Source organism: Camellia sinensis, chromosome 14 (genome assembly GCF_055761805.1).
Source record: "Camellia sinensis isolate YWXY chromosome 14, ASM5576180v1, whole genome shotgun sequence".
In the NCBI taxonomy this organism is placed as follows: domain Eukaryota; kingdom Viridiplantae; phylum Streptophyta; class Magnoliopsida; order Ericales; family Theaceae; genus Camellia; species Camellia sinensis.
The window spans coordinates 115536219-115559063 of record NC_138974.1 but is presented as its reverse complement, the minus strand read 5'-3'; the positions used below and the strand labels follow the sequence as shown (position 1 = coordinate 115559063).

Below are 22845 nucleotides of genomic sequence, written 5' to 3'. Positions count from 1 at the left end.
AGACAGAGAGCTTGAAAATCAATGTCAAACTCAACAAACGACTCGTGCACCAAGGGATACTGATGAGGATGCAAAACAGGGGGAACTAATTAGAAATGTGATAGCAGCTACAATGTGGTTTGATTATGTTGCTAATCAAGAGTGATATTTTAGTTTTTACATGTTTGGTAGCCATCTTGATTTTATGTGATAAGTACTTGAACATCGGATCAGATGTATGCATAACTTTACTATTGTGATGACATTATTATGGTTTATGATATTACTTTGAATTTGTTTTGTTATAGATTCGGATGTATCCATAACTTTGCTATTATGCATGACATTATTGTGGTTTTATGATGTTACTTTGAATTTATTTTGTTATAGATTCGGATGTATCCATAACTTTGCTATTGTGATGACATTATTGTAGTTTATGATGTTACTTTGAATTTATTTTGATGTAGATTTTATAAATGAGTAAAAAAACACAGAAGTCCGAAGATTCTAAGAGAGAAAAACTTTCATGGACAAATCAAATGGATGATGCATTGATTGATGCATTGTATCACCAACATGTTGAAGGAAATAGGGTCAATGGAACTTTCACTACTTCAGCATATGATAAAATAGTAAAGGAATTACGTGAGATATACAACTTGGACTTAGATAAGGCCAAAGTCAAGAATAGGCTGAAAACTATCAAAGAGCATTTTGCTGAGTGCTATGATTTATTCAAACATACTAGTGGTTTTGCTTGGAGCCCGGTTACAAGGATGTTCACTGCTGAACCTGAAGTTTGGGAGGCATTGATTGAGGTACTTCAATTAATTTCAATTTATGTTGATTTTTTAAAAAAAAGAATAGAAAACATAACTTATATTTAATTGTAACTTTTCTAATTTTTTTTATTTTTATTTTTTTTTTTTGGGTAAAAGGTGAAACCACATGCTGAGAAATGGAAATGTACACCCATTGGCAACTATGAAAAGTTGGCTGAGATCTATGGAAAGGATAGGGCAACTGGTGTTGGTGCTGAAACTGCTAAGGAAAAAGTGCGACGATGGGCCAACTCATCAAATAATGATCATGTAGATAGAATTGAAGTCATTGATGAATTGGTGCACCAAAATGAAGCAAACCTGGAAAGTTTTGTTGTGGATGAAGATGATGCCGTGTTGTCTCCTAAAAGTGGAACATCTTCGAAGGCAAAGAAAAGAAAGCTCTCAAATGATGGTGAGAGGGACGTTGACATACTGAAGACAGCATTGCAGGATATCGCATCAGCTATAAGAGAGGGAAATGCTTCAATGGAGAAATCCCAAGGATGTTGTCCAAGAGGAGAGTTGCATAAAGCATTAGAGGAAATTGGAATTGCGCCACACTTGTTTACTGAGGCATACCTTTTTCTTACCAAGAAATCTGAGAGGATGATGCAATTTTTTGGTTGCCCAGTAGAGTATCGCAAGGAAACTTTAGAGAGCATGATGTATAACCCTGAGAATCGTTGGTAACTCTTCTATAGATGGGATCATACTTTATTTGAAGGGAATGTCTATCGTATGTTATACTTGACTCCATTTAGGATGTTGTGTCTTTTGTGGATGACTTTGAACTTATTTTGGATTTTTTGTGGATGATTTTAACTCTTTTTGGATCTTTTGTGGATGATAGCGTTGATAACTCTTCTATAGATGGGATTGTATTTTCTTTGAAGGGGACATTAGAGATGTCTATCGTATTTTGTACTTGACTCCATTTAGGATATGGTGTCTTTTGTGGATGACTTTGAACTTATTTTGAATCTTTTGTGGATGATTTTAACTCATTTTGGATCTTTTTGTGGATGATTTTAACTCATTTTGGATCTTTTGTGGATGATGAATTCCTTACTTTAATACCCTTTTTTTTTACTCAATTTCATACTATTTGCTTGATTGGTCTTAAGATGTTGTGGATGATTTTTAGGTTTTAATTCTTGCTTTTGGAAGATTACCTAATACACTCTCACTCCTATCCATGACATCTTCATTGTTGAAAATTCTCCTTTGTGTTGAATGATAGGTCTATGATGCTGCTTAGATCCAGTTAAAATTATAACAATCACATAAAAATAAATAAATAAATAAATAAATTTAAATACAGAGTCAAAACGGGTTCTTCCAGATCTTGCAACCTTAGGTCGCCCATTGATACTCCAATTAAAGTTTAGTGTTATATTGTTACTTTACCATGCCTTTTAAATTCCAATAAAAGTTTGATCGTCCTGTAGTGATCAAACGATGAATTATTTGTGTAGGGAACAACACCTGATAGAAAATAATTATGTTGATTATATATATATATTAATTATGTTGATTATATATGTGTTATTACTAAAGTTGAATGCAAAGTCATGATATTATTAGAGTCATGCACCTATGAAAAAATATGAATTTTTTTTCTCAAAATTGAATGAAAAAAAAAAAGAAAAAAAAAGTGAAGATTGGTGATGCTCTTATATAGTGACAAAATATAAAATGGTTATTTTAGTAATATAACATAAAACAATTTCTTTTCTTTTCTCTTATGAAATCTAACCAAACAACAAGAAGAGAAACCACAATCATTTCTTTTCTTTTATTTCGTACTTATCCAAACAAGAAGGAGAGAAATTACAATCATTCATTTTATTTTATTTTCTTTTCTTTTCTTTTCTTTTCTTTTATTACTTATCATTTCATTTCTTTTACTATTACTTATCATTTCATTTCTTTTCTTCTCTCCTGAGTTCCCAAACATGGCGTCAGGCTCCTCCATCACCGTCTCAGCCCACGCCACCGTCTTCGCCATGGGCCCACCGTCTCCTCCTTCCGATGGTGAAGTCCGATCATCGATGCCGACGGCCTCGCCGCCATTGTTGGTGTGGTCTCCGTCTGAGACCTACTCCGATGAGTGTTGTCTTGTGTCATTGCCGCCTTCTCCCTACGGAATTGAAGCAGATGCGGAAAGTTGAAGCAGATCCGCATTGACTATGATCAGAACTGTTCGTCGTTGGTGTGTATCTGATCTGATTCTTTCCTTGCTCATATCAGTAGGTAGATTTTTGGATTGACAAAAGCCTATTGTTCAGAAAAATATGTTTAGAAGTTGTTGAGTTCTAAATCCATATTTAAATATTAACTTTAAATTGGAATTTCTGATTCAAAAGGGTGAGAAGAAGAACAGTTGTGATAGAGAGGATGGGTTTTTTTGGTTCTCTTCAAGAAGAAGAAGAACAGAGAGTGAGAGAGAGATAGAGAGGGAAGGTGTGGGGCGGGGCAGACGTGGGTAGGTGGGACTCTTTACAGGTGTGAAATATGTGGGCGGGAACCATCATTGATGTGAACCATTGATATAAATTTAGGATTCATCTCAGTCATTCAAATGAAATGTATATCTAATACATTTTATACATTTTGGAAAACCCTTCTGTCGTATTATATAGATGGTAAGGATATAATACTTCCAAATCTTGTGTCTTTGAAGTGCTTAGTTTTCTTGCAAATTATGCCTGCAGGTCTTATTGAGAGAGAGAGAGAGGGGAGCGTGGGTGTGTTTTGTGCTCGAATAATTTAGGGGGTATTTTTTGTGTGAATTAAACATTATTGTTTCCAATATTGACCATCAAATTTTGATTTTGATGTCTCCATGCAACATTAATTTGCCCCATGACTGATGGATCAAATCACTCAAAAATAGAATATGCCAATAATAAAGTCTGTGAGTCCCACTCTCACACTGAAACAACTAAACCAAATCCATGCCCACATACTGAAATCAACCACACCCTACACCTTGAACTTGCTTATGGGTTCCTTGACACGCTCAACCAACCCACAAGATGCCCTCATTCTCTACAACCAAATGCTGCACCACCCTTCTTCCCATAACCACTTCACCTTCACTCATGCCCTCAAGGCTTGTTCCTCACTGCATGCTCTCCAAAAGGGTCTTGAAATCCATGCCCGTGCCATCAAAACTGGTCATTTTTCTGATATCTTCATCCAAAACAGCTTAATTCACTTCTATGTCCTTGAAAATCACATTGTTGATGCTTGCAGAGTCTTTGATGCCATTCTTTACCCTGATATTGTTTCGTGGACATCGATTGTTTCTGGGCTTTCCAAGCGTGGCTTTGAATCGGAAGCCATTGTTAAGTTTTTGTCCATGGACGTTGAGCCTAATGCTACTACACTTGTTAGTGTTATATCTGCATGTTCTAGCATAAGAGCTGTTAAGCTTGGTAAAGCTATTCATGGGTATTGTTTAAAGAATTTGACTGAAGATAATGTCATTTTGGATAATGCAGTATTGGATTTTTATGTAAAATGTGGGTCTTTAAGGATTGCTCATTATCTGTTTGTGAGAATGCCTAAGAGAGATGTGGTTTCTTGGACTGCAATGGTGGGTGGTTTTGCGCACACAGGATTTTGTGAGGAGGCAGTTGGGATTTTTCAGGATATGTTACTAAGAAGAGAAGCTGAACCTAACGAGGCCACTATAGTCAATGTATTGTCGGCATGTTCTTCTCTTAGTGCCTTGAGTTTGGGTCAATGGGTGCATGAGTATGTGAGCACTCGACATGATCTTATGGTGGATGGCAATGTGGGGAATGCTTTGATTAACATGTATGCTAAGTGTGGCAATATGGGTATGGCAATTCAGGTGTTTAACATGCTTATGTATAAGGATATAGTGTCATGGAGTACTATTATTAGCGGAATGGCCATGAATGGCCTTGGTGTGCATGCGTTGCCGCTCTTCTCACTGATGTTAATTCACGGAGTACCTCTTGATGATGTAACCTTTATTGGCTTGATATCAGCTTGCAGTCATGGGAGGATGATTGATCAAGGATTGATGTTCTTCAAAGCCATGACTGATGTTTATAGAATTGAGCCCCAAGTGCAGCATTATGCTTGCATTGTTGATATGTATGGTCGAGCAGGGCTCTTGAAGGAAGCAGAGGCTTTCATAAAAAAAATGCCTGTGGAAGCAGATGGAACGGTTTGGGGAGCACTCCTTAATGCCTGCAGAATTCATGGGAATGAGGAGATGTTTGGGCGAATCACCCGTTGTCTTCCTACCACTAAAGGTGTGAGCATTGGAACTTATGCTTTGTTATCCAACACATATGCTAGTTCCAGGAGGTGGGAAGATGCTAATGTGGTTCGGGACGTGATGAGAAGTATGGGGTTGAAGAAGAAGGCTGGATGTAGCTGGATTGAAGCTGATGCATCCATCCAGAGGTATGACATCTTGGATAAGTATGCTGCAAATGCAATGAAATATTATGCATTGTTCTTGTAATTTTAAATTGTAGCACAGCAAATATTTATTAAGGTTGTCAGGAAAAAAAACAAACAAACGAATTGCAGATTCATTTGTTCACTTGATCATAATAGCAATCGAGCAGAATAAAATGTCCTGTTAATATGTTGTGCCCATTTCTCAATTACGAGAAGTTTTAGTGAAGATGCTGGATCATAAAATTGTTGTCTAATTTTTAGTAGTTACTTTTTACAGCTTGCAATGTGGTATGGAGACATCATTCGTGCCAATTCAAGGACACTAAAATGTTTGCCAAAGTCTAGTAAAACCTAACTTTGACAGAAAAACTATGTAAGTCAGTTGGCCTCTATTATCTCCTGGGATAGTTCAACCATTTTAATATTTTATACAGAAGTAGGTTGGTTGGTGGCTAATGTTTCAGAATAGCAAAAAAATCTACTACCACATGACAATGTTAAAATACTGCATGCACATCTTGTTGCAATTTTAGTTCCATAGGATGGTCTAGTTCCTTCTGGGATTCGTAAAGGGATTTGCAAAGGAAAAAGAAAATGAAGGGTTAAATGGGAAAAACTAACATTAGCCAATATTCTTACATTTCTTCTTGATGGCAGACAAGCTGTCAATATTCTTACTCTGCTCCTAGTTTTTCTTACACGAGTAATGCTATACAAACTAATAAATTTTGCAAATTTTTCTTACTTACATGAGTTGTTTCTATCATATCATTTAGTGAGTCCCATTTTGAAAATTAAAATTTTATTATTGCATGCCACATCTATCAATTAAGCTTGGTAAAGTTTAAGGTAAATTACACTAACATCCCCTGAGGTTTGAGAAAAAATACAGTTAGCTCCACAAGTTTGACATAAGTACATTGTCCTCCTTTTAGTAAGGTTAAAGTGATCAAACACCTGGAGCACCACTGTTCGAGGACCAAATTCGAACATATCGAAGGGATCGAAGTAATGGATTCTGATAATGATGAAAGCACTAGTGCTGTTCAACAAGAAGCTGAATCTCACACTCTAGCCGCTGGATGGGAGACCAATATACCATCAACTTCAACAACACGGGTGAAATTTGATAATTTTCCGGATCATTTCCCTACAACTTCTGAAGATGAAGACGATGATAACGATGACGATGACGTTCCCCTGGGTTATGATCCTCAGTATGAGCCCTCTGATAATGCTCCTACTGACTACCCTACACCTCCTGTTTGGGATAACCCCTTTGCGCCAAATATTGAATCTCTCAATATTTTAACGGAAGGTGGTGAGACTGAGACTGATGAAGACCCGCAGCAGCCGCAACCACAGCAGCCGCAACCACAGCCGCAACCACAGCAGCCGCAACCACAGCCGTAGACATCAAAGCTGCCACAACAGTCATCAAAGAGTACGAGGAAGACCTTCGAAGGAAGAAGTGGTGGGCCCCTCTTATCGATGATATTATTACACTTCAGTCAATACTCAGCATCCCACTGAGAAAAGCTGTGTAATAAAATTATTCGATATTATCTTTCGTTTGTCGTATTATGTTTGTCGTGTTGCCAGATATTTTATATCTTGGTATCGTGTCCTTTTCGATTATATCTTTGACATCTCGACAAGATAGTCGTTCGAGATCCCTGTAGGCTTCTTCCTGCATCAACGTCGAGCCTTGGTATGGATCTTCCAATGTGAAAACGGTTCGCATTTGAGAGAGAATATTCTGTGTTCCTTCATTACCTTCTCCTATAGTAATGAGATTGTTGAACTCCGTGTCATACTTCATTCGCCACTGAGTCCAAATTAACTTTTCCGTTTCACCAAGCATATTTTCGATGTACTGGAGCTTATCCCTTACATCTGTGAAACCTTGCATTGACACATGTGCCTTGGTGATAGATTCCCATCTCATAAATACTTCATCAAATCTACCCAGTTGATGAGGTAATATGAACATAGCCCCAGTTGAATGCATGGCTGATGGCAAATTCCACCATTCACTTTTATCATCCCTTCGGAAGTTTCTGAACCTGGACTGTCCTTCATATGTAGGTCTCTGGGGAATGTTAATTGTTCCTTGGCCAGTTGCTGGAGGATAACCTGGAGGACCCATCATTGTATCCTGCGGGGGATTGTAGTTTGAAACAGCAGATGTAGAAGAAAGGACATATTGAGGATCCTTCCTGTGTTTCATTATAAGCTGCTCCAGTTTCTTCACCTGTGGGTATTCCGTTTCTCCTTCTTCCATCATGGCAATGATATTCAGGGTGGAGTTCGAATCAGAATCCGAATCCTTAGGCTCCGAAGCCATTCCTGAATGACCAAAACCACTGGTGTCTCTTGCTGTTATACCTAAGAAAAGTTTAAACATAAAATAAAGCATTAGAAATCATTTAACAACAGAGGCCTTTACTACCCTGATAAGTGTTTACGCTACCATAGCCATAACAAAACTAGCTCTGATACCATATTAAGGATCACAAATTCTGTAAAGTAAGCAAAGAACTGGTATCAGAGCTAGTTTTGTTATGGCTATGGTAGCGTAAACACTTATCAGGGTAGTAAAGGCCTCTGTTGTTAAATGATTTCTAATGCTTTATTTTATGTTTAAACTATATTTTGTCAATTAGCATCCTGCCAGGGCAAAGGTAATCCTATGTTAACCAAGGCAAAGGCTATTGAAGTTATCAAAGTTATAAAAAGGTATAGCATGATTTCTATATTTAAGTTTCTGAAGGCAGTATAATCCTTGAAGTTAAGATTCAAGTAAAAGAAGCAGGCCCTATATCTGGCAGAGAGGAGTAAGTCCAGTGAAACCCTGTTGTGAACAAGAATTTAACTGGTAAGGACTACTTGGACCTTGGAATTTAAATATAGTCTATAGCGCTTCCTTTTGGTAAATTGATAATCTAGATAGCTCAGACTAGTTAATATATTATTACTCAGACCAGTAGAAATGCTATGTCAAACATATGGGAACAAAACATTAAAGAATGGTATGAAAAATCTGAGACTTCACGCCTAAACTACCTTGATCTTGCCTCAACTGAAAAGCCATCTTCTAAAGAACTAGCTCATAATATTGCTGTAATTTACGATAGAGTTTGTCTTTCTAGTAAAGTAAATTTGAAAGAATTCCGAAATCAACAAATAAAAATCCAATCTCTTGAAAGGAGTGTTCAGCAGTTGATCCAGAAGACTGAAAAACTTGAAAAGGGAATTAATTCCTTGACTCAAGTCTGCCTTGAAGAAGGAACTACCAGCTCCACTAAAGCCCAGCTTAAGCCGATAGAAGCACTTCTTCAACAAATCAAAGGTGCGTTGATTGAATGACTCAGGACGATCTGGTCTATCAAAAGGCCCTGAGGTTATCAGAGTTGACAGAAGCACCAGGCATCGGTCTTTCAACAACCGTTGCAAATATCACTACTCCCATCGGATTCAAGACCCTTATCCGACAGAATAACACTATAATTGAATTGTGTGTTCAGTTGTCACAACAGGTACAAGCACTTGAAGCACGAATCAGAAATTTGGAGGCTCAGAAGGCAAAAGTTGAAGTGATTCCTGAAGCATTAATCACTAAGCTTGAGAACCTCTCGCTTGGACCAAAAGAGCGACCAAAGGAACCAAGAGGGTTGCTTAGGGTTCACAAGAATCCCAACAAGTTGCTACAAGACGAATTGGATAAGCTTAAGTTGAAGCCTATCTAAATGGCGTCCAGATCACGCACACAAACAGTTACTCTTCCCAGGGTAACAAATCGACCACCAGCAACTACGGCAACACCTGGAGCACCACTGTTCGAGGACCAAATTCGAACATATCGAAGGGATCAACGCAGAAACTTTCTGCTTAGAAGGGGAGCAGCAAATATAGCCCAAAGAGTACGAGGAAGACCTTCAACATCAAATACTCTGGAGCAACAGATTGCACCAGAAACACAGTTACAACTCTCTATGGCAGACAGAGCCAGTATAGCACCAGCTGAGGTGTTATATCGTACGAGAAGGGATGATGCTCATCACCGGGTCTATGTTCATAGATCTGAGGAAGCCATACTCTGTGTCGGAGAAACACAGATTGAGCGACCATTTATACAACCTGCCTCGCACCACCTTATGTACTCCTGTTGTTCTTGGAGTAAGGGCTTCTGATTATATGGGATTGGCGACTTGTGCATGACAAATTTGGTGTTTTCTTCTAGTGCCTCTGATGGAACGGATTCTGATTCGTTCACCAAGATCTCCCGGCATTTTTGACCATAGTTTTTCCGACAGTTCTTCTCCTACAAACAAACGTCCTGACCTTGTAGCAAGATGTAAATAATCATTTAAAAACTTGATTATATCTTTGACATCTCGACAAGATAGTCGTTCGAGATCCCTGTAGGCTTCTTCCTGCATCAACGTCGAGCCTTGGTATGGATCTTCCGATAATGATGAAAGCACTAGTGCTGTTCAACGAGAAGCTGAATCTCACACTCTAGCCGCTGGATGGGAGACCAATATACCATCAACTTCAACAACACGGGTGAAATTTGATAATTTTCCGGATCATTTCCCTACAACTTCTGAAGATGAAGACGATGATAACGATGACGATGACGTTCCCCTGGGTTATGATCCTCAGTATGAGCCCTCTGATAATGCTCCTACTGACTACCCTACACCTCCTGTTTGGGATAACCCCTTTGCGCCAAATATTGAATCTCTCAATATTTTAACGGAAGGTGGTGAGACTGAGACTGATGAAGACCCGCAGCAGCCGCAACCACAGCAGCCGCAACCACAGCCGCAGCAGCCGCAACCACAGCCGCAGACATCAAAGCTGCCACAACAGTCATCAAAGCTGCCACAACAGTCATCAATTATCTCTGACACCTCTGATGCTGATGATGAATTATACTTCAAAGCACAACGGCGACGGCGAAAGATACATGTCCGACAAAATTTTCCATGCCCATACAAACACTGTCAGGAAAAAGGCCTTATTGAATATGAAGGTATCACGACAGTACAATTTGTGAAGTTATGTCCAGAAGCAAAGAAGCCCTCAAGATCAACGGATGGAGCTGTTGGGTATGATCAAGGATCACAAATTCTGTAAAGTAAGCAAAGAACTAATGAAACTTACAGAAAACTTACAGAACTTGTTATTACACAGCGGAAACTTTGAAACAAACTTGATTACAAGACTAAACTTCAAATACCGAATTTTGTTGTCTGAACTTCTTTCGATGTTTGAACTAGAACTAAAACTAAAACTAGCCTTTTATAGAGAAGTTGTCCACATGACATAGCATCTCAATAATCGACTTAAAGTTACTTTATTAAAAGCAAAGATAAAGAAGAATCAAACTTTTGGGAAAGTAGGATTCTTTTACAATTATTTATGCTAGACGACACACTTTAGGATAAGAAAGAACCTTTCTTTCAAATCGAAAAGGACACGATACCAAGATATAAAATATCTGGCAACACGACAAACATAATACGACAAACGAAAGATAATATCGAATAATTTTATTACACAGCTTTTCTCAGTGGGATGCTGAGTATTGACTGAAGTGTAATAATATCATCGATAAGAGGGGCCCACCACTTCTTCCTTCAATAATGGTAAAGACGCATCAGCATGACAACATCAAAGAACTCATTGTCAATTTCCTTTAGCTCTTGGGTTTGCTGATAAATCTCTGGCAGTTTGTCACTCTGGTGGTTATCCTCAGGGCCTTTTGATAGACCAGATCGTCCTGAGTCATTCAATCAACGCACCTTTGATTTGTTGAAGAAGTGCTTCTATCGGCTTAAGCTGGGCTTTAGTGGAGCTGGTAGTTCCTTCTTCAAGGCAGACTTGAGTCAAGGAATTAATTCCCTTTTCAAGTTTTTCAGTCTTCTGGATCAACTGCTGAACACTCCTTTCAAGAGATTGGATTTTTATTTGTTGATTTCGGAATTCTTTCAAATTTACTTTACTAGAAAGACAAACTCTATCGTAAATTACAGCAATATTATGAGCTAGTTCTTTAGAAGATGGCTTTTCAGTTGAGGCAAGATCAAGGTAGTTTAGGCGTGAAGTCTCAGATTTTTCATACCATTCTTTAATGTTTTGTTCCCATATGTTTGACATAGCATTTCTACTGGTCTGAGTAATAATATATTAACTAGTCTGAGCTATCTAGATTATCAATTTACCAAAAGGAAGCGCTATAGACTATATTTAAATTCCAAGGTCCAAGTAGTCCTTACCAGTTAAATTCTTGAAACAGACGGCTGCATGGAAGGATGGGGAGGAGTATGTAAATGGAAGAAAGCACTCAAAGACCCTCATTCAACAGAACGAATTTGTGCCTATGCCAGTGGAAAATTGACAATGAGTTCTTTGATGTTGTCATGCTGATGCGTCTTTACCATTATTGAAGGAAGAAGTGGTGGGCCCCTCTTATCGATGATATTATTACACTTCAGTCAATACTCAGCATCCCACTGAGAAAAGCTGTGTAATAAAATTATTCGATATTATCTTTCGTTTGTCGTATTATGTTTGTCGTGTTGCCAGATATTTTATATCTTGGTATCGTGTCCTTTTCGATTTGAAAGAAAGGTTCTTTCTTATCCTAAAGTGTGTCGTCTAGCATAAATAATTGTAAAAGAATCCTACTTTCCCAAAAGTTTGATTCTTCTTTATCTTTGCTTTTAATAAAGTAACTTTAAGTCGATTATTGAGATGCTATGTCATGTGGACAACTTCTCTATAAAAGGCTAGTTTTAGTTTTAGTTCAAACATCGAAAGAAGTTCAGACAACAAAATTCGGTATTTGAAGTTTAGTCTTGTAATCAAGTTCAACTGCCAAGATACTTATACAGCCACAAGATCGTTGTCTTATTCCGACTGGAATAGCATTACAAATTCCATTTGGCATGTATGGAAGAATCGCACCTCGATCCGGATTAGCGCTGGAACACGGTATCCATGTAGGAGCAGGAGTTATTGATCCAGACTATCGAGGCGAAGTCAAAGTTCTACTCTTTAACTTTGATTTAAAATTGTTTAAAGTTCAATCTGGCCAGCGAATTGCTCAAATAATTTTTGAAAAGGTTGCACTTCCTCGGATTGTTGAGCAAGAAGGTTTCTTAGGTATAACAGCAAGAGACACCAGTGGTTTTGGTCATTCAGGAATGGCTTCGGAGCCTAAGGATTCGGATTCTGATTCGAACTCCACCCTGAATATCATTGCCATGATGGAAGAAGGAGAAACGGAATACCCACAGGTGAAGAAACTGGAGCAGCTTATAATGAAACACAAGAAGGATCCTCAATATGTCCTTTCTTCTACATCTGCTGTTTCAAACTACAATCCCCCGCAGGATACAATGATGGGTCCTCCAGGTTATCCTCCAGCAACTGGCCAAGGAACAATTAACATTCCCCAGAGACCTACATATGAAGGACAGTCCAGGTTCAGAAACTTCCGAAGGGATGATAAAAGTGAATGGTGGAATTTGCCATCAGCCATGCATTCAACTGGGGCTATGTTCATATTACCTCATCAACTGGGTAGATTTGATGAAGTATTTATGAGATGGGAATCTATCACCAAGGCACATGTGTCAATGCAAGGTTTCACAGATGTAAGGGATAAGCTCCAGTACATCGAAAATATGCTTGGTGAAACGGAAAAGTTAATTTGGACTCAGTGGCGAATGAAGTATGACACGGAGTTCAACAATCTCATTACTATAGGAGAAGGTAATGAAGGAACATAGATTTCAGCATCTATAGTGGATTTAATGGGACTGAATTTTCCACTGGCATAGGCACAAATTCGTTCTGTTGAATGAGGGTCTTTGAGTGCTTTCTTCCATTTACATACTCCTCCCCATCCTTCCATGCAGCCGTCTGTTTCAAGGATGATGACACAGCCTTTGCCTTGGTTAACATAGGATTAAGTTCGACCTGAAGAGTGGATTTCACCAAGTCGCAATGCACCCTGACTCAATCGAGTGCATTCTTCAGGTCCAATTTGCATGTAATGTGATTCTTCGACCATTGCTTCATAGGATCTTCTCCAATAATTCCAACCTCGGAATACCAGACGACTATGATGTCATCTCTGTTCAACCAGGGGATGAAGATTCTGATGCGATCTATTCAGTGTCTGAAGGTATTGACGATACGGAGCAAATTGGTGGAGGCCTTATTGAGACAATCTACATGCTCCGAGAATCAGACCAGAAGTATTGGCTCGGACAAGAAGGAAGTAACTGTGTTTCTGGTGCAATCTGTTGCTCCAGAGTATTTGATGTTGAAGGTCTTCCTCGTACTCTTTGGGCTATATTTGCTGCTCCCCTTCTAAGCAGAAAGTTTCTGCGTTGATCCCTTCGATATGTTCGAATTTGGTCCTCGAACAGTGGTGCTCCAGGTGTTGCCGTAGTTGCTGGTGGTCGATTTGTTACCCTGGGAAGAGTAACTGTTTGTGTGCGTGATCTGGACGCCATTTACCTAAGAAACCTTCTTGCTCAACAATCCGAGGAAGTGCAACCTTTTCAAAAATTATTTGAGCAATTCGCTGGCCAGATTGAACTTTAAACAACGATCTTGTGGCTGTATAAGTATCTTGGCAGTTGAACTAAGATCATACCCAACAGCTCCATCCGTTGATCTTGAGGGCTTCTTTGCTTCTGGACATAACTTCACAAATTGTACTGTCGTGATACCTTCATATTCAATAAGGCCTTTTTCCTGACAGTGTTTGTATGGGCATGGAAAATTTTGTCGGACATGTATCTTTCGCCGTCGCCGTTGTGCTTTGAAGTATAATTCATCATCAGCATCAGAGGTGTCAGAGATAATTGATGACTGTTGTGGCACCGTACTACTGCTTTTATCGTCAACTCAGGTACTTATATTGATCCAATCACAAAGGAGGAAAAGAGAGGAAAGGAGCGCATGGTTTGAATCCTTAGGCTCCGAAGCCATTCCTGAATGACCAAAACCACTGGTGTCTCTTGCTGTTATACCTAAGAAACCTTCTTGCTCAACAATCCGAGGAAGTGCAACCTTTTCAAAAATTATTTGAGCAATTCGCTGGCCAGATTGAACTTTAAAGCATCAGAGGTGTCAGAGATAATTGATGACTGTTGTGGCAGCTTTGATGACTGTTGTGGCAGCTTTGATGTCTGCGGCTGTGGTTGCGGCTGCTGTGGTTGCGGCTGCTGCGGCTGTGGTTGCGGCTGCTGTGGTTGCGGCTGCTGCGGGTCTTCATCAGTCTCAGTCTCACTGGAAAAGGATGAAAAGGAGTTACGAAAAACAGGCAAATTCAAGGCTGAAGAACTAGAAGCCTTAGAAGAAGAAGCAGAAGCCTCTGAACAACTCATGATGATGGAAACAATTGCAAGTGGAGAAGTCAAGGAAAAGAAGAAGAACATGTTGTACAATCTTTCTGTTGAACTGGAAATTCCAGGTGTACAAAAGAAGGTTGTCCTCAACGCTATCCTTGACACTGGAGCCACCACGTGTGTCGTGGATTCAGAATCCGTTCCATCAGAGGCACTAGAAGAAAACACCTACACTGTGCAGTTCAATGGGATTAACTCACAGTCAAAGGCAAATAAAAAGCTTCGAGGAGGAAAAATGTATAAAATCTACTCTAAGTTCGACCTGAAGAGTGGATTTCACCAAGTCGCAATGCACCCTGACTTAATCGAGTGGACAACTTTTTGGACACCTTTGGGACTCTATGAATGGCTGGTAATGCCATTTGGTCTAAAGAATGCCCCGGCTGTGTTTCAACGAAAAATGGACGTCTGCTTCAAAGGAACGGAGGAATTCATCGCTGTTTACATTGATGATATTCTTGTATTTTCACCTGATGAACAGACTCATGAGAAGCATATCCACGTAATGATTGATGTCTGCAAGAAGAATGGACTAATTCTGAGTCCAACAAAGACAACTGAACACACAATTCAATTATAGTGTTATTCTGTCGGATAAGGGTCTTGAATCCGATGGGAGTAGTGATATTTGCAACGGTTGTTGAAAGACCGATGCCTGGTGCTTCTGTCAACTCTGATAACCTCAGGGCCTTTTGATAGACCAGATCGTCCTGAGTCATTCAACATTCCCCAGAGACCTACATATGAAGGACAGTCCAGGTTCAGAAACTTCCGAAGGGATGATAAAAGTGAATGGTGGAATTTGCCATCAGCCATGCATTCAACTGGGGCTATGTTCGAATCCATTACTTCGTTGTCATTCTGATCAAAACGAACAGGTGGCATAGTTGGTGCTGTTTCATAGTCACCGAAACGAATACTGTATCGTCCGCCTGGTAAATTTCTAGTGACAGCCGTGGTTGGTTGTTGAGGTTGAACTCGTCTGGCTGGAGGTCGAATAATCCAGTTTCGTCCTCGCAGTTCTTCAGTTGAAATCCTTTCTCCTGGAATTGCTCGAACACCGCGAGAGGTAAGATATTCAGTGACACCCTGTATCTCATAGGCAAAGCCTATACCATATTAAGGATCACAAATTCTGTAAAGTAAGCAAAGAACTAATGAAACTTACAGAAAACTTACAGAACTTGTTATTACACAGCGGAAACTTTGAAACAAACTTGATTACAAGACTAAACTTCAAATACCGAATTTTGTTGTCTGAACTTCTTTCGATGTTTGAACTAGAACTAAAACTAAAACTAGCCTTTTATAGAGAAGTTGTCCACATGACATAGCATCTCAATAATCGACTTAAAGTTACTTTATTAAAAGCAAAGATAAAGAAGAATCAAACTTTTGGGAAAGTAGGATTCTTTTACAATTATTTATGCTAGACGACACACTTTAGGATAAGAAAGAACCTTTCTTTCAAATCGAAAAGGACACGATACCAAGATATAAAATATCTGGCAACACGACAAACATAATACGACAAACGAAAGATAATATCGAATAATTTTATTACACAGCTTTTCTCAGTGGGATGCTGAGTATTGACTGAAGTGTAATAATATCATCGATAAGAGGGGCCCACCACTTCTTCCTTCAATAATGGTAAAGACGCATCAGCATGACAACATCAAAGAACTCATTGTCAATTTCCTTTAGCTCTTGGGTTTGCTGATAAATCTCTGGCAGTTTGTCACTCTGGTGGTTATCACTAACAGCTGATCGAGCTACAGCTTCAAGTTTAAGCTGTTGAATTTTGACAAGCTGTTGGAGAGTTGTTCTTGCCTTCTCCATGGCATCTTCTTCTTCTTGGATGAGTAAGGCTTGAATTTCTGCATGTTCATCAAAAGTGATCCCTGAGTCGTATGTGAACCGGTCTTCGATTCGTTGCAGAAGGGACTGATATTCTGTAGCATTGGGATGAACTGTTGGATCAATCCAACGGTCTGAAGGTGCAGATTGTGACAGCCTGATTCGCTCTTCTCTTTGCATAGCAGGATAAGTTCTTCTATTTGGTTGAGACCTGCTAGAACCTCCATACTGTCCTGATCCTCCTCTGTAGGCCATTCTGTGAAAGAACAAAGAACAAACACAAGTCGTGATAAAGCATCAGCCAAAGTATTATCAGAACCATTGATATGTTCTAATGTTACTTCGATGCCTAAGCCTGTAATATAATCTGTGAATGAAATCCATCTTGATCTCGAAGGCTTGTGTTCTGCAGTCTTGTTGAAGAAACTGATAATGGCTTGACAGTCAGTTCTTAAGGTTAAATGTCCCTTGTCAAGATAATAAATCTTGAAGGCCTCCAATGAATTTATGCATGCATAGATTTCAGCATCTATAGTGGATTTAATGGGACTGAATTTTCCACTGGCATAGGCACAAATTCGTTCTGTTGAATGAGGGTCTTTGAGTGCTTTCTTCCATTTGCATACTCCTCCCCATCCTTCCATGCAGCCGTCTGTTTCAAGGATGATGACACATCCTTCAGGAGGTATTGATAGATTGGGCAAAGCTTGGATCTTCCTTTTAATTTCCCGAATTAAGCTCCAATCTTGAGAATTAAGTCTCTTTTCTCCTTTTGGGCTGACTTTGGAATATAGTGGGCTCAGCATTCGGCCCAAGTCTTGAATGTAGCTGCGTGCATAGTTGAGTAAGCCCAACCACGACCTTAAGCCCTTTGTTTCCTTCAGAGTTTCCTCCGGAAAGTTGGCTACCTTGGTTATTATATGGGCCTGCAATTTAATCTCTCCTTGTCCAATTGTGGATCCCAGAAAATCCATTTGGACTGCAGCTATCTTCATCTTTGTTGGACTCAGAATTAGTCCATTCTTCTTGCAGACATCAATCATTACGTGGATATGCTTCTCATGAGTCTGTTCATCAGGTGAAAATACAAGAATATCATCAATGTAAACAGCGATGAATTCCTCCGTTCCTTTGAAGCAGACGTCCATTTTTCGTTGAAACACAGCCGGGGCATTCTTTAGACCAAATGGCATTACCAGCCATTCATAGAGTCCCAAAGGTGTCCAAAAAGCTGTCCACTCGATTGAGTCAGGGTGCATTGCGACTTGGTGAAATCCACTCTTCAGGTCGAACTTAGAGTAGATTTTGCTATGGCCAATCTTTGCCATAATTGTGTTGATTCCGGGCAAGCTATACTGATCCTTATGAGTATTGTCGTTGAGCCGTTTGTAATTACAAACCATGCGCTCCTTTCCTCTCTTTTCCTCCTTTGTGATTGGATCAATATAAGTACCTGAGTTGACGATAAAAGCAGTAGTACGGTGCCTGCTTTTGCTTGCACGAATAACCTTCAATTCCAGCAATTGATCAATATGCTTCTTGAAACTTTCTTTCATAGCTGGAGTAACATGCTTCATTGGCTTATCATCAATGATGAATTCTGCATTCTTCAGGTCCAATTTGCATGTAATGTGATTCTTCGACCATTGCTTCATAGGATCTTCTCCAATAATTCCACAGTTTTGCAAGTGCTTCATCACCTTTGGATATTTGTCTTCAAATCTGGGAGCATGAGGATTATGCTCAATAGAGTGAAATATCCATTCTGCTGTGGGATCATAGTAATGATCGATGAGGAAATCATCATCAACTTCAGCTTCCATAGGATTAACAGACTGGCGAGTCTGGATGGTTATTACATTCTTATAGAATGTAACATTGTCTCCTTCAATACGAACACCGCCATACATTGACCGTATGAAGTTACAGCCAATAATCATCTGTATACGACCACCTAGTCGAAATGGAAAGCTATATGTGTACGGTATTCGGAACCAGTTGTCTCCGATATACATTTTTCCTCCTCGAAGCTTTTTATTTGCCTTTGACTGTGAGTTAATCCCATTGAACTGCACAGTGTAGGTGTTTTCTTCTAGTGCCTCTGATGGAACGGATTCTGAATCCACGACACACGTGGTGGCTCCAGTGTCAAGGATAGCGTTGAGGACAACCTTCTTTTGTACACCTGGAATTTCCAGTTCAACAGAAAGATTGTACAACATGTTCTTCTTCTTTTCCTTGACTTCTCCACTTGCAATTGTTTCCATCATCATGAGTTGTTCAGAGGCTTCTGCTTCTTCTTCTAAGGCTTCTAGTTCTTCAGCCTTGAATTTGCCTGTTTTTCGTAACTCCTTTTCATCCTTTTCCAGTTGAATTTGGAGTTTCAGTTCTTCCAGCTCATTCTTATAGTGCAGTGCCTCTTCTCTTAACCGCTTCATTTCTGCCTCGCACCACCTTATGTACTCCTGTTGTTCTTGGAGTAAGGGCTTCTGATTATATGGGATTGGCGACTTGTGCATGCCAAATTTGGTGAAGCCAAAATAGTGGGTGGAACATAATGCACAGGTTAAGGCATTGCATTTTCCACAGAACGCCCTGGATTGGCCGACCAAGTTCCTTTTACAAGTTGTACACTCCGGTCTTCTATCATGTGGCAGTGGATTTTGTTGATCCCAGTTATGTTGGCAATGATATATTTCAGGAGTGACCTTCACTTGTGCACGATAACTTCCTTCTTGTCCGAGCCAATACTTCTGGTCTGATTCTCGGAGCATGTAGATTGTCTCAATAAGGCCTCCACCAATTTGCTCCGTATCGTCAATACCTTCAGACACTGAATAGATCGCATCAGAATCTTCATCCCCTGGTTGAACAGAGATGACATCATAGTCGTCTGGTATTCCGAGGTTTTCAAAGACTGCAACCCTCTTGACGTTCTTCTTGTCCTTGGTACAGTCACGAGCGTAATGGCCTTCTTCTCCACAAAGATAACATTTGCAATGTTTTGACTTTTGCAAATATTTTCTTTTATCAATTCTGACATGGGAGGAATGTGGCTTGCCTTTGTATGTTGTTGCCTTTCGTATGCCATACTTCCTTTCTGGTTCTTTATAGTAACCTGGAATTGGAATCTCTTTACAAAACTCCAGATTTCTGAGGGATTTCTGGAAAGCAGCATTCTTGCATTCAGTCTCAAGGTACTTGTATGCAAAAAGTATCCTCGGAGCAACGCCAATTACGTTTCCTGCATGTCGTTCTTGGTATGCCTTCTTGATTCGTTCACCAAGATCTCCCGGCATTTTTGACCATAGTTTTTCCGACAGTTCTTCTCCTACAAACAAACGTCCTGACCTTGTAGCAAGATGTAAATAATCATTTAAAAACTTGATTATATCTTTGACATCTCGACAAGATAGTCGTTCGAGATCCCTGTAGGCTTCTTCCTGCATCAACGTCGAGCCTTGGTATGGATCTTCCAATGTGAAAACGGTTCGCATTTGAGAGAGAATATTCTGTGTTCCTTCATTACCTTCTCCTATAGTAATGAGATTGTTGAACTCCGTGTCATACTTCATTCGCCACTGAGTCCAAATTAACTTTTCCGTTTCACCAAGCATATTTTCGATGTACTGGAGCTTATCCCTTACATCTGTGAAACCTTGCATTGACACATGTGCCTTGGTGATAGATTCCCATCTCATAAATACTTCATCAAATCTACCCAGTTGATGAGGTAATATGAACATAGCCCCAGTTGAATGCATGGCTGATGGCAAATTCCACCATTCACTTTTATCATCCCTTCGGAAGTTTCTGAACCTGGACTGTCCTTCATATGTAGGTCTCTGGGGAATGTTAATTGTTCCTTGGCCAGTTGCTGGAGGATAACCTGGAGGACCCATCATTGTATCCTGCGGGGGATTGTAGTTTGAAACAGCAGATGTAGAAGAAAGGACATATTGAGGATCCTTCCTGTGTTTCATTATAAGCTGCTCCAGTTTCTTCACCTGTGGGTATTCCGTTTCTCCTTCTTCCATCATGGCAATGATATTCAGGGTGGAGTTCGAATCAGAATCCGAATCCTTAGGCTCCGAAGCCATTCCTGAATGACCAAAACCACTGGTGTCTCTTGCTGTTATACCTAAGAAACCTTCTTGCTCAACAATCCGAGGAAGTGCAACCTTTTCAAAAATTATTTGAGCAATTCGCTGGCCAGATTGAACTTTAAACAATTTTAAATCAAAGTTAAAGAGTAGAACTTTGACTTCGCCTCGATAGTCTGGATCAATAACTCCTGCTCCTACATGGATACCGTGTTCCAGCGCTAATCCGGATCGAGGTGCGATTCTTCCATACATGCCAAATGGAATTTGTAATGCTATTCCAGTAGGAATAAGACAACGATCTTGTGGCTGTATAAGTATCTTGGCAGTTGAACTAAGATCATACCCAACAGCTCCATCCGTTGATCTTGAGGGCTTCTTTGCTTCTGGACATAACTTCACAAATTGTACTGTCGTGATACCTTATTGGCATCACTAACACACATCTGATTTTACTTGTGAAGTAAAAGGCATGTGTGATAGCACAAACAACTCAAGAACAAATAAATAAATACGTCAAATACAAGACAAAAGTAAAAATATAATAAAAATGACATTACATGCCTAAAAATTTCTTGAAATAAATGCCAGAGTTCATACTCTCAATCTAATACACGCATAGTCGATTATTAGGAATATTCATAAAGGGAAACATTTCAGAACTAACCCTTTTTTGGTTTTTTAAAGATGCCAGGTCCATATGTCGAAACAAAAATCTCATAAAGGAGTGGAACTTGAGGAAATACAAAAACCATAACTGGAATGCTAGACAACAAAATGATAGGGATGGAAATCCATGATAATCGGTCATGAAGGGAGATAAATATGGTAGTGCCAAAGGTTAGCATCATGGTCGCTATAGAGAAGAAAAGGGAAGCGATACCCATTATTAGTTTCCTTGGCAAGGACATAAGGAATTCATCTTCAGTGTAGCGCGATTTAAGGATTCCTAGGAACAACAGTACTGAGCTAGAAGAAGTGAACAAGGACAAAGCATCTGATACTACGAAAACCATGAATGAATTTTGATGCAAGTACAAGGGATTCCCCGTTGTTCCATCATAACCTCCTGGCACGGTGAAGATTGCTGTGAACATAACAGTAGCGATAAGAGCAGCCACAACAGTGCACGATGTTGATGTTTCCTTCATCCATTTCTCCCCTGCTCTTCTCAGGTTCTTGTGCTCTGAAGTAAACAAAGCGCGAGCCGTCTTACCATAATTATTTTGTATTTCTCTATACATTGGTTGAACAACTTTCTCTACTTCCTGCAATTTTGATGGCACAACTAACACTTACCCCCAAATAAAAATAAGAACAGAAAAAGGCAAATGCTATAGAGTGCCCTTGGGGCATTGTTTAATATTGGGATTAAGGTCAATAGTGTCTTGAAAATAGGTAAAAATGTTAAAAAAGTGTATTCATTTAAATAAAAATAAAAATAAAAGGTGCATTGAATTCAATGAAAAGTGTCTCGTGTTTTTTAATTTTTGGGTCTTTTTCTTGTGCTCCAAGGACATTTGTTTGCAAGACCCAAAGAAAATAAAAAAGGATTCAAAGATGTGGAAAATGTGTGTGGGTCACCTCAAACCATTGTAACTCTCTCTGCATCTGCAAAGCTGCACCAGAAATGCCATCAAGATGAGAAGAAGGTGATAGCATTGCCGCGTGATGTAAGATGGTGTTGCTATCTCTGTCCAAGCTAGTTGCTATTATGTTCTTTTTTGGCCCCATTTTATGTAAAAGGGTGAAAATCTTTTCTTGCCGTTGCAGAACTGCATATAAAAATATGTTGCGCATATCCTCATCGACAATCCATATGATATCAGGATACGCTGTGAGGATCTCTTCGACAAACTCAACATTCCCATGCTTAATAGCATTGAATACTGCTTGAAATAATTCTGTATCCTTTATTTGTGAATGATTCAAAGCTGATATATGTTGGGAAATGCAGTCCAACAACTCAAGGACTTGAGCATGTTTTAATTTTATGACATATATATGCTTGATGTAGGGGACTGCAATCAAAACAAAGTTAAAGACCTACATAAAAAAATTCAAAAGAGGATTGAAGTGAATGTACTCTTCATATACCTAGGAGTTTTAGGAGATCCCATACTAGTCCATACGAATGACGGAGTGCTGCAAGCATACAACCATTAGAATCTTGTGTTCTCCAAAAGATAATCA

At 39.4% G+C, this 22845-nt stretch overlaps 3 protein-coding genes across 11 annotated transcripts in view; 2 read left to right on the top strand and 1 right to left on the bottom strand.

The window, feature by feature from the left end:
- The first annotated feature begins 382 nt into the window (after positions 1-382).
- On the top strand, positions 383-1524 carry LOC145807994 (uncharacterized protein At2g29880-like). The gene is made up of 2 exons (XM_082907212.1): positions 383-800; positions 921-1524. Exons 1-2 carry the CDS (start codon positions 459-461, stop codon positions 1494-1496), a joined length of 918 nt encoding a protein of 305 aa, XP_082763338.1. The 5' UTR covers positions 383-458; the 3' UTR covers positions 1497-1524.
- Positions 1525-2773: 1249 nt separating this feature from the next.
- Positions 2774-22845, top strand: part of LOC114309790 (pentatricopeptide repeat-containing protein At1g08070, chloroplastic) — a 21702-nt gene continuing 1630 nt past the window's right edge. For 3 of the 8 annotated variants that reach the window (XM_028255605.2, XM_028255604.2, XM_028255599.2), the window contains exons 1-2: positions 2774-5252; positions 5517-5625. In XM_028255605.2, the coding sequence (XP_028111406.2) occupies positions 3706-5252; positions 5517-5607 (1638 nt within the window). In that variant the 5' untranslated portion in view covers positions 2774-3705 and the 3' untranslated portion in view covers positions 5608-5625. Of the gene's footprint in view, positions 5253-5516; positions 5626-21339; positions 22122-22845 lie in introns of those variants that run through there. The other 5 variants (XM_028255606.2, XM_082907211.1, XM_082907210.1 and 2 more) reach the window with 3 other exon arrangements.
- LOC114309788 (Ankyrin repeat family protein) overlaps positions 21195-22845 on the bottom strand; it is a 13980-nt gene continuing 12329 nt past the window's right edge. For both annotated transcript variants that reach the window (XM_028255594.2, XM_028255595.2), the window contains exons 6-8: positions 22750-22797; positions 22237-22673; positions 21195-21920 (exon numbers count right to left, since the gene is read on the bottom strand). In XM_028255594.2, the coding sequence (XP_028111395.2) occupies positions 21315-21920; positions 22237-22673; positions 22750-22797 (1091 nt within the window). In that variant the 3' untranslated portion in view covers positions 21195-21314. The remainder of the gene's footprint in view (positions 21921-22236; positions 22674-22749; positions 22798-22845) is intronic.

Bases quoted from the DNA above. Each gene is read 5' to 3' on its own strand.
- LOC145807994 (XM_082907212.1), top strand. From the start codon at position 459: ATGAGTAAAAAAACACAGAAGTCCGAAGATTCTAAGAGAGAAAAACTT. The intron at 801-920 runs GTACTTCAATTA...TTTGGGTAAAAG, and splicing joins TTTGGGAGGCATTGATTGAG to GTGAAACCACATGCTGAGAA.